At 42.8% G+C, this 12,308-nt stretch overlaps 1 protein-coding gene across 3 annotated transcripts in view; it reads right to left on the bottom strand.

Moving 5' to 3' along the window:
- Positions 1-4,525: 4,525 nt before the first annotated feature.
- Positions 4,526-12,308, bottom strand: part of CBL (Cbl proto-oncogene) — a 46,753-nt gene continuing 38,970 nt past the window's right edge. For all 3 annotated transcript variants that reach the window (XM_075172931.1, XM_075172932.1, XM_075172933.1), the window contains 2 exons: positions 11,804-11,986; positions 4,526-9,189 (listed from right to left, as the gene is read on the bottom strand). In XM_075172931.1, the coding sequence (XP_075029032.1) occupies positions 8,909-9,189; positions 11,804-11,986 (464 nt within the window). In that variant the 3' untranslated portion in view covers positions 4,526-8,908. The remainder of the gene's footprint in view (positions 9,190-11,803; positions 11,987-12,308) is intronic.

The raw sequence follows: 12,308 nt of genomic DNA, 5'->3' as shown, positions 1-12,308 counted from the left end.
TTACCAAGGCCGGGTGGCACCGTGCACACTCCCACCTTTAGGTTTGCTTCCACAACAGCGGGACTTTCACCTAGGAAATGGGCTTAAATCAGCAGTCGAGTGTCAGCTCGAACCCCTCCTCTCCCAGGCCGCCAGCACTCGGGACGCTGCTGAAGATCGCGGTGGGCTGGCGGCTGCTGCCCCGGGGTCTCAGCCCAGCTGCTCTCAGCAAGGCATCTGAGGCGGCACGTGCTGCCGCAGCACGGCTTTTGCCAGAAACGGCCCTTTGCTCCCCAGGTGAAGCCAGCAGAACAGTTGTTGGCTTAACCTGCCTTTGCACTGCGGCCGGGGCAGGAAAATGTATTCTGTTCACTGGTAATAGATGATGCTATTAACAGGTGGTGGACAAGTCCGATACCAAATACTAAAAGGTAGCAGTAGGTGATGGCTAACGAGGTACAGATAGCTATTAGTTGATAAGCCTGCTGAGGTTCTAACAGATGACGTGTTTATACCCCCTGTAGCTGGTAACAGAAAATTCTATAGATTCTAATAGGTAATTGCATTAACAGCTAATAGAGACGCTCGTAACTACCAATACTAATAAATCTACTAATGTATTCTAATAGATAATCGTAGTATTAGATTGTAATATGTAATTATATTACTAGTGATGGTAGATACTAAAAGATAATACTGTCAATAGAACTTAATAGATCCCAATAGTAGAATCTATTAGATAGTTGTATTAATAGCTAATACAGATACTAATAACTATTCATTAGTCTGTTATTAGATTCTAATAGATAACAAGCAGATAATTGTATTGATAGCTACTATAGATACTAATATATTAATGGATTTTTCCCTTAAAGAATTCTAATAGATTATAACTGTTACTCATATACTAGCTACTCTGGATCCTGATAGATAACTCTTATTGTTATATTCTAATATATTTTAATTGGTAATTGTATTAATAGCTACTATAGATACTAAATACAAATAGGTAGTTAATTTATTAGAAGCTAATAGTAATAGCTTTTAATAGGTAATTGCAATAATAGTAATACAGATATGAATAGGTAATTCTGTTAAAAGATTCTCATAGACTATGAGACAAAATTGTATGGCTAGCTACTAAGTATGGTTATAAGAAATGCCATTAATGAATTCTAATAATTCTAATAGATAATTGCATTAATAACTACTATCGATAATTCTATAAGTAGATTCTATTATGGATTCTACTAGACTATTGTATTTCTAGCTAACATAGATACTAATAACTTAATGAATAAAAGTAGTGTTAGATAGCGGTAGATTATACAAGAAAATCTTATTACCAGCTATTGTAGATATTAATAAATCTACAAATCTACAAATACATTCCAATAAATTCTGATAGTTAATGTTAGGACCAGCTTCTGTAACTACTATTCGTAGATGACTATCTAATACATGTACAGGTTGAAATAGCTATTTGTATTACTTCTGTAGGTACTAATACATAGTTCTATTATTAGAAGCTATAAGAACCCTTTGCTACTCGTTGCTGTAGGTGCTAATAATTACTAATAGACCATTGTTTTAATAGAATCAATTCTAAAAATTGAATTACTATTAGAAACTGTTAGTGCCCACAGTAGCTGTTATCTGATAGCCATAATATTCTAGTGTAATACAATCAATAAAGAGAATTATCTGTTAACGATAGCTGCTATAAACACTAATAATGCTAAAACCAACTCTGTTAGTGGATTCCAGTGGGTACCAATAACCTTAACAAATAACTCCTATTAGTAGCTCTGTAGCTACTAATAGTTACTCATTGATAATTGCAGTATTAGAATCTATCAAGTTCTAACACAGATTGTGTTACCAGCTGTGATAGGTGCTAAAAACCCAGTAATAAATAAATGCAATTCTGTTGTTGCACTGTTATCTGATTCTGTAACATCTGTGCTAACAGCTAGGGTAGATGATAATAAACACTAATACACAACTCTGTCAACACACTCACTTGTTGGAATGCATCAGACTACTGTAGCTAACTGTACTAACACGTTCAAGAGGTGGTAATAGCCATGGATCTGATACTAGGATGTAGTGCAAATTATGGATGACACCAGAGGGCCTTGTGTGGCCCATCTGATGCCTTTGACTAGATTGAGAGCGCTTGATACCATTAAACCCCATGTGCCCCCTCATTTGACCCCAGTTCATATTATTTAACCCTTCTTATCCTCCTTTCACCCCATATTCTCAGATGACCCCAATTAACCTCATTTAACCCCACGGTGACGTCTTTGAGGGGGGTTCATTCGACCTCATTTGACCCCCCGTGTCCTCATTTGACACCAATTAACCTCATTTGACTCCACAGTCATGTCTTTGACATTGCTCATTTGACCCCTTTGCTCATTTGACCCCCCCATGTCTTCATTTGACCCCCCCCGGTGATGTCTTTGAGGGGTTCAGGCAATCTCAGTTGACCCCCCGTGTCCTCATTTGACCCCAATTAACCTCATTTGACTCCACAGTCATGTCTTTGAGGGGTTCAGGCAATCTCAGTTGACCCCCCGTGTCCTCATTTGACCCCAATTAACCTCATTTGACCCCCCGGTGATGTCTTTGAGGGGTTCAGGTGAACTCCGTTGACCTCCATGTCCTCATTTGACCCCCCCCATCCTCATTTGACCCCATGGTGACATCTTTAAGGGTTCATGTGACTTCAGTTGACCCCCCCGTGTCCTCATTTGACCCCTGTGTCCTCATTTGACCCCAATTACCTGCATTTGACCCCATGGTGATGTCTTTGAGGGGTTCAGGTGGCCACAGTTGACCCATGTCCTCATTTGACCCGCCCATGTCCTCATTTGACCCCATGTCCTCATTTGACCCCAATTAACCGCATTTGACCCCACAGTGCTATCTTTGCAGTGTTCAGGTGACCTCTGTTGACCTCCGTGTCCTCATTTGACCCCAATTAACTGCATTTGACCCCAGTGACTTCTTGGGGGGGGGGGGGGCAGCCAGGCGACCCCGTGTCCTCAGTTGACCCCCATGTCCTCATTTGACCCCAGTTAACCTCACTTGAGACCACAGTGATGTCCTTGGGGGGGGGAGGGGGTGTGTCACTTGGCCTCAGTTGACACCCGTGTCCTCATTTGACCCCAATTAACCTCATTTGACCCCACAGTGATGTCTTTGAGGGGTTCAGGTGGCCACAGTTGACCCATGTCCTCATTTGACTTCCCATGTCCTCATTTGACCCCATAGTGATAGCTTTGCCGGGTTCAGGCAACAACAGTTGACCTCCGTGTCCTCATTTGACACCGGTTAACCCTATGGTGATGTCTTTGAGCGTTCACATGACCTCAGGTGACACCACCCCCACTCCCCTGGTCCTCATTTGACTCCAGCATGACTCCAGTTTGACTCCAATGATGATGTTGTTGTTTCGGGGGGTGGAGGGGGTGTGTCTCTCTTGCCCTAAGTGACCTGTGTGTCCTTATTTGACCCCACGTATTGTCAGTTGACCCCCAAATGTCCTGGGGGCAGTCAGCAGGACCAGCTTGTCCCCACTGACTCATTTGAGTCTGTTTCATTTAACGTAACCTCCAGGCTCTGGAGTGTTGGAGTGGAACAGAGTCCAGACCCTGCCAGACTCTGCTGGATGCTATAGGCTCTCCAGACACTGCCAGTGTCTGAGACACACGATTCAAGGCTGGCAGAGTCTCTCAGAGCCTCACAGGGTCTTGTCCTTGGTAATATACTTGCAAAGCCCACCCCCCCCCAATCTCACAAACTCCGCAGGGTCTATTGGACGCCAACAACATCTAACAGATTACATAGCATTCATTAGACCACACAATATTAGAAGTGTGTAATATTACCTATGTATGTGTATATATAACTTTGAATGTATTATAGAATATAATTATATATGAAATACAAAAAGGATATATAAGTATGTAATTTATAATTATTGCATAGCCTTTATATAAGAAGTCTTTTAAAATTATAGAGTCTATAGTACTGTACCTACAGAGCCTGAGAGAGGCAAATGGAGCCTAACAGACTCCAGCAGAGTAGGACTGACACTTCAGGATCTACTAGACCCCAACAGCCACCGCAGAACCCGTTAGACTCTACCAGCTTCCTACAGTCTCCCTTAGATTCTGTTCATGGGTGGTAACAAATCTGTTTACATCATTGTCGGACTCTAATAGGTCCTAATGGATTACAGACTCTATTAATCGATTCTATTAGAATACATTAACTCTATCAATAGATTTATTAGTATAGACTTTGTATAAATCTTTCCTGCCCTCTGTTTGTTAGTATCCATGATATGAATTAGAATTTAATAGATAATTGTTGTAATACTTAAAATAGGTACAAAGTCAGTTGCAGTCTGCAAGAGAACCAGGAGACTGACTGAACATCTCAGACTTGGGCATCCTGAACAAGATGACTGAGACAGGCTTGAACAGGATGTTCTTTTTCCAGGACTCACAGAACCAACACAAGACAGACGATATGCTACAACAAAGGAAATTTTATTTAAAAATAAAACTTTGTTTTGTTTTGTTTTTTTTTTTACTGACACAGGTGAATAAAATCCCAAACAAAGAAGCTCTTAGTGGGCAGCATACAAGAATGGAAACAATTAATAAATAACATTAGTATAACCTCTAAACATTAACAATGCATTTGCAAACAAAATGAGGACTTTAAACCAAGTGAACCTTAAAGCTCAGCTACTCTCTGTAAGAATATTTACCTTCTGTTTTTCCTTATTCTTTACAGATCTGAAAGGATTAAATACTGCTATTATATTTTTATATTAATGACACTATTATACTTTTTTAAAATATTTTGTGAAAATCTCAACATTTTTAACACTGATATTATACAAATTGGTATTTGTCATTCAAGAGAAAGAACAACTGTTCCTCCCCCGCCCCGGGAATTTCAAAAAAGATTTCTATTAGGAACTTCAAAAATAAGTGTCCCTATTCCCCGCTAATTTTTAAAGTGGCACCTTTAAGAAAGTGCCCTGGGAGTTGCATTTTTTCTTGCTCAACTGAAAAAAACCATATACAGTAATGACCCTGCCTCAGGATTAGCTACAGTAATGTAATCAGTCTAGTGCAGGAAGCAACATGCTGTACTCTGAGCCTATCTGGCTCCCCCAAGGTAAGGGCTCAGTGAAGAACATGCAGAAAGCTGTTTATAGTGAAAGCAAGTCCACTGGTTCCCAGCAGAGACACTCCATGCCTCAAGCTGTAGCACTTGCAGAGACAGACACACAAGGGCAGTGCAGCAGACAAGATTTACCACACCCCTGGCAGGATATGTCTCGTTTCAGATTCCCATTCAGCTACGGTGGCATTGAACGCACTACGTCAACTGGAAACCCTGTTCAGAACAGATGATACTTGCCTGCTTTTCACAGTTACCTGCTGCTCGCTGTGCAGAGACTCATACTGGACCCACACATTTTATGTCCAACTCTTACTGTACAAAGTGTTTTCTGCTTGCTTTGTGTCCAGGTTGACAGCTAGGGGGAAACCAGCATTTTTTATGAGCAGAACTCGTATTTTGTTACAAGCAAAACCAATCCTGTCCTACAATTCTACTGTCTTCACACCAAGCTTAGTACAGCACCAGTCCAGACAAGTCACTGTTAGTAACAGATAAAGTAGGAAACCTCCACACTTGAAATGCTACAAAACACAGTGTCATAGTTGAAGTGACAATTGCCGATCTTTGTTGCCCCTTCTTTTCACCCCTTTCAAAGCAGTCTTGTGCTCAAAGGCATCTTTACGGCTTGTCTAGTTCAGGCTCTTCATTTTCACAGAGGGCTGGGTACTCAGATGCAGCCTAGCAATGCAGCATTCCCTTAAGAAAGGCACCAGACATTTGGATTTTTTTTTTCTTTTTAAAGTAGCGTCATAAGTTAACTTCTTAAGAATAAAGATCAAGGAAGTGAAGAGGAAAAAAGAGAAATCAATCTTGGGCTACCTTTCTGAAAGAGCAACAAGAAAAATACACTGTACAGTGCCTGGATTGACTTCACAGAGCACAGCCATAAGACATGGTCAGGACTCTGCTGCACTTCAGTGGTACTAGCAAACGCTTACATGTCTAAGGAAGAAAAGCCAAGACTTAAGTGTCAGTTTGAGACACAAAAAGTGCACAGAAAGAACACATGCAGAAAAATTAGTGAGACGTGCCACAAAGATTGCTCTCTCTAATCTCTAATACCTGGAACAATACCCATAGGAATGTCTCTTGGCACATAAACCCCAAAGACAGGCCTGTAATAGCTCTGCTAGGCATGATTTAATCTAACATTACGACAAGCCTGTAATAAAGGGCTTGTATGGGACAGGGCATCACTACTCTGATCACACCACTGTGCAAGACAAGAGTTAAAGCTTTCTAGCTGGCTGGATTTGGCTCTTACGCAGCCTTGGCAGTGGCAAGAGTCACACATCACGCTTGAACACGCTTGCACTGAGTTTACACAGCAAGTCAGAGGCGAAGTGGCTCCAAACCCAACACAGAGCTAGTGACAGCACTGGAGAGAACATGAAAGAGAGGGAAATAAAACTGTAGTGCTCCTTCACAAAAGGGTTTTTACCTGGTTCTCCAGAACAAAGCCAGAAAATAACTCTCATACACTAGGACTGGTTGCTCAGGCTCACAAGTGTAACATGCAGATCTACTGAGAGAATCAGAGCTGCCCCATATTCCTGCCTCAGCAGCACAAGTTCTGGGCTTGCTTCTCTAGAAGCTCCCACAGACACACTGACCAAGGCTGCCATGCATAACTGGCAGAGTACTGCACACAGAAAGAGCAGGACTGGTTCACGATACCACTGACTGTTGCACATGTGGGCAGAGGAAAAAGAACACCTCTTCTTCCCCGAGTCCAATATGCACTGACATCATCTTCTCAGTAACTCAGCACCTTCACCAAGGCCAGACCCTGCTCTGGGCTGCGCCTGACCTCTCTGCGCACCACTGCAGAGCACCATGCCCGCTGACATAAATCTCATCAGTGTGCTGCATTTGCACATTTCAGCCCTGGCCCCAAAATAGCAACGGTGGTGATGGTCTGTAAGTGTTGCAGGAGATCTTCTTACGGTTTCAGAGAACATTTTCTTCACTACAGAAAGGAGGGGAGTAAACAGAGACAGTTCATGCTTTTAAACTGCCTAGAACCCACTGCATCAATTTATAAAGCTGTAGATCTAGAGAAACCTATACTCTACATAAAACAAACATTTATGCTCAGTTCCCTTTGCTAATACCTGTTAAGTCCTCTCTGCCAATTGTGAGCCATTTCTCTGAGATTCTTCAAAAGGCTAAACTGCATCCAACTGCCATAATCACTCCAATATTTCAAGTTGCAACCCTTTGCCTAGTGACTACTGCTGCCCTTAGAGAGATGCAAATAATGCTAGACATGCTTCAAAAGGCTAATAGCCTCTCAGTGTACACAGAGCACTTGTCCGTCTGTCAGGCTGTGATCTGTGTATCTCTACTTCATTTAAAGCCTCTCAAAAGGAACTTCTCGCACATCAAGCATATATGAACAGAGTTAAGTAGCTGAGTATGCAGGTCAGGTTTTTTCAAAGTAACAGCTGAGTACTGACTTTTAAAGCCATGTGATCGTTTTACAAATATAGAAGTTTCCCAGATCTGTTTTAACACAAGCTCTGGCAATACCTTAGAGTAATGGAAATGGAAAGAAGAGCCCCCGTGTTGTTTTGATAGCCATGCAGAGAACTGCTGCATTTCTTTTACTGCAAAGCAGGTAAGATACCAACAAATACACCAGCTGCATCTACCAATTCCACAAAACAGCCTGGCACAAAGACAGCTGGCTCCCACAAAAGCTCTCTGAAGGAGATGATGGAATGTGCGTGAAGGCCACTAGTCTGCGACAGCCACCATGCAATTAAGATAAATAAAATATCATATTTACCAGGTGCAACATTCCTAGAGAAAAAGCACATGGGAATGTCCAGTGACGGCTGTTCAAGCCCAGCAGGGCCACAAACAAGTTTGAGCATTGAAGCACAAAATGCTCAAGGCTAAAAAAGGAGAAGCAGCAGCCAGTTCTTTGCTCTCACTCAAATTCTTCCCACCCTCTCCCACCCCTCAAAAACACACAAAACTTTCAGCACGTCTAGTTGCCTGGAATCTGGTGCTGCCAGTGCTGCCGGCAAGAGGACACGTATGAGAGAAATCCAACCCCCAGCACTGTCAAGATCAAAATGCCTGACAGAAGCTAGTCATGCTATCTTCAGGCAAAAAGGGAGGACTTGAACCATATGCAATAAATGCTATTATTACAGGCAAGAGGGAAACACCATGGCAAACAGGAAGCAATCGAAAGATTCTTCCAAGGTCTCCTATTTATTCCCAGCAGAAAGCGACCTCCCACTGCTCTAAAAAGCCTGAGCCAGACACACAGCAGCGAACAGATCCAAACCTAGTACCATGAACCACAGGACACACCACACCAACCTCAAGACTTTGTTTCTCAGAGCATTCACTTAGAATTCACAGCACAAAACACTCCCCCTAGCCTCCAGGGCATCAGCTCGGGGATCCTTTTTTGCGATACCTTTCTCTACCAACACCCTGGAAATAAATCTGTTCTCTCAAACAAGAGGTAGGGGTAGAGGACTCCAAGACATACACTGTATAAAACACCATTCTGCTCCATTTCATTCCACTGCTTTGAAATCTGGAACCACAAAAACCTGATAACTGATTCTCTTAAGAGGCAGGACTGACCTCAGCGCGAAGTCTCTAAAGGAACCCCCTTCCCCTTTGGTGCATAGCTGGGCTACGACTGCCCAGGCAGTTGGTCCACAGAAGTTGTAGGTGTGGAGGTTATGTGCTATGTGGCCACATGCGCAGGGGAGGAAATGGAAACAAACTCCCGGAGAATATTCTTGGCCATTTCAATATTGTTATGTGCAATGACCAGTGCTTTCTGAATGTCCTGATATGAGTAGCCTTGGCTCATTAGATTCTCAATCTCACTGGAGAGTTGCAGTGACGCACTGGTCCCACTGCTGGCTCCACCTGTTTGGCAGCTCCCTGCTTTCCGCTCAGAATTTATTCTCCGTGGTAGCGGCTTCGGTGGCCTTTCTGGAACTTGAGAGCCATCTGAAAAACCTGAAGGAGAAACAAATGCATCACTTCAAAAAAGGATATGTGATTCTTGCTTGGAACAAAGCGGGAATGACATTAGACTGATAAATGGCACTTCAAAAACATGCCACTGAAAGCTATGCCACTTTATCCAACCAGCCTATCCTCTCACACAACGGAATAACTCAGCTTTCCCTCTCGTATGCAAAAACGGTATGGAGATTTTTTTAATTAGGAGGCCACATCAGGCTCATGTGTTAAGATAAGATCACATAAATAGAAAAAATTGACAAGGGATATATGTGTGCGTGTGAGCAGAGCTCAGATATCAGCCTTAGAATAAGAAGCACAGACCTGTTAGGAAAAAACGACACAGAGAATATGCAACTTTACCAAACATCCCATTTCCTTCTAGAATCAGACAGCAACCGCCAGTTTAACCTCACAGAACTGTAGTCCACAACACAGAACAGTTGTCCCACAACTGAGGGAGTGTATGCACAAAACCAGATCTATCAGTTACAACTCATCCACCACAACTGCTCCAGCAACTGAATTATGTTCTCTGAAGGGTCTGCTCCTCTTCCTCTGCCAGCCCATCAGCAGGCCAGGGCCATCTACAAGAGCTCCTGCTGAACATCACGCTACCTAATGGCTGGCTGCTACGGCAGATCAGTAAGCTCAGCCTGTTCTGCCTTTCCTCTTAGTCATTCAGATGTGTTACTTGCCAGTAGCCACATCATGCACTATTCCTGGGGAGAAAAAAGAATAGCCAATAAACCAAACAAGACACCAAACAGTCCAACACATCGCTTAATGTGTTAATCCAACATCTGATAATTTTTGAGTTCTAACCTCCTGTATCATTGCAGAAAGCATTTTCTCCTACTTTTCAAATCACAAGAAACTTTTCTGCATGAATATTTGACATCACCTTAATGAAAGTTTTATTTGTCTTCTGGAGAAACTCCTTAAGGCACTCAAGATAGAGTTTTCTAGCAGTAGAACTGGTGTACCACAGACAAATCCGTAAGACTAAGGATGTCCAAACAATCCCTTTTTAAGAGTGGGCACTGCAGCACTGGTCAGAAAAGAAGCAGTCATTGTTTCTGACAAACTTGTACCAAAAGCACTAAGATAGAGAAGGCTCTTCAGGAAACAAATTCATTGAAGCTTCTTCACCAACCACAATGCAGTTCAATTCCCTAGTCTTCAAAGTACAAGCTTCTTACACATAAAAAGCTTTTTGTACATTTAAGAAAAAGGACTACCCACTTCTTTCCCCCAAATTGTCTTTTGAAATAGCTGTTTCAGCTTGAACTGGATCAAATTTCAGAGACCATAGGTCAATTTGAAAGGGCAACTACTAGCACAGCTTTTTTTGGTAGACAATTAAGAAACTGAACTGTAGGGCACAATGCATGAGAACACAAATCTGCCAAAATGTATCCCATACTAGTCAGGCTAGCTTAACACCAGGCTTCAGCAGTAGCCAATACCCAGTGTTTCAGAAAACTGCATATGCTTCCCAGAGCAGTAACAATCAGCATTTCCACAGCGTTTTTCATTAGCAGATCTCCTAACACTACAAAGCAGGACAACAGCACTGTTATTTCAGGGCTGTAGAAACAAAGAAGGGTAAGCTCAGTACTTCATCTGGGAGCAGGATGTGAGCTCTCTCTGCCCCTTCTTATCCCTGTCAGCCACATTCTACAGACACAATGACAGACTTAAAAAGTGAGGCAGGGAGCAGGGAGGAGTGGCAAAAGCTAATAAACTTCTCTGGGCTAGTAAACTCTTCTCTGTGCTGAAGAAGGGCAAGGTCAGGGAAGGGGAAGTGGTGAAGCCGGTGAACAGAAGACTCACTGGGGCAAGTGATCCTGGGTACAGGAGGTTCTGCCTCCCGTCTACCTCCAGAAGGAACAAAAAACTCACTCCTCTTACTTGGCAAATCACCAGGGTTTCAGACATGCTGAAAGCCCCCAACAGGAAGAGTTTCAGAGTTTCCTTTAGGGCTGCTAGGCAGTTTAGGGAATAAGTCAAGCATTATTCAGAAAAGCTCTTGGAGAGACGAGGCTTTAGTTTTTCCCTCGGAGAATGTGCCATGCAGCCAGAAGGACAAGATGTCCTCTACTCCCCAGGGACAACAAGCTAACCTTGCTGAGCCGCTAGGTCCCTGCTCAAAGGAATTGACAGCATCAAACAGTACACTTGTGCCATCTGCTGGAAGCAACTGCAGCTGAGATTGATCCAGACAGAAGCTGTACAAGGCCAGCCATGTCATCTTTTACTTGGAACAGTGACAAGCATAATGTTCTGAAGTTCTGTTTCATGCCCTGGTACAAAAGGTATGCCATGCCCTGAAGAAAACAGTGGCTTAAGGAATATCCTTTAAGCTGAGGAAAGGTTTTCCTAACTGTGATTTAAATGTGATTTGCTAGCTCAGTGATTAAATGACCAAGGCAGTGCATTCCAAGTTGTAAACCAAACTGAACACCTAAGAACCAGTGTAATTCTGCCTTATAAACCTGACTTTACAGCCTACATACAAAACCTTGAGTCAGTGACAGAAGTTTTGAACATGCATAGTAAGCCATCAGTACCCACTACAACATGAAGAGTACGGGTGTTCTCTAACCTGTTACAGGGTCATTTTCCAAAGACATTCGGCTGAAGGCAGGCGTGGCATTGGAGATATCAGACAGTGTGCGACGAGCAATAGCAACCGGTAGCGGTGGTTTGGGGATATCATAACCATCTTCTTCATTTTCTGACTCTTCAGGGCCATTGCTGGCAGTGGCTGGTGCCAGACCCCCTTCATCTAAAATAAGAGGCACATTCTGAGCTCTGGGACTGAACAGAGCCTCTGTCTCTCAAGGCAGACTCGGTTCCCCTGTAGTCCACAAACACTGACAGGACACAGAACTAAGGTTTTGCTGCCAAAACCCCACATTCAACGGAAGCTCTTTCCAGAAGGTAGTATTAGATTAAAAATACTTATGATAGATGTGGGCTGACAACTGCTGCCCAGAAAAAAAAAAATCTTCAAACCAGCAATTTTTTTAACAACTGTTGAGTATTTTTACAGTGCATTCCAACTAACCTTCTCAACAACATCCCCACATGCAGTCTGCAGTACACAG

Source organism: Calonectris borealis, chromosome 24, assembly GCF_964195595.1.
Source record: "Calonectris borealis chromosome 24, bCalBor7.hap1.2, whole genome shotgun sequence".
Classification (NCBI taxonomy): domain Eukaryota; kingdom Metazoa; phylum Chordata; class Aves; order Procellariiformes; family Procellariidae; genus Calonectris; species Calonectris borealis.
The sequence above is the reverse complement of the archived record's forward strand: the minus strand, read 5'-3'. Positions and strand labels throughout refer to the sequence as shown.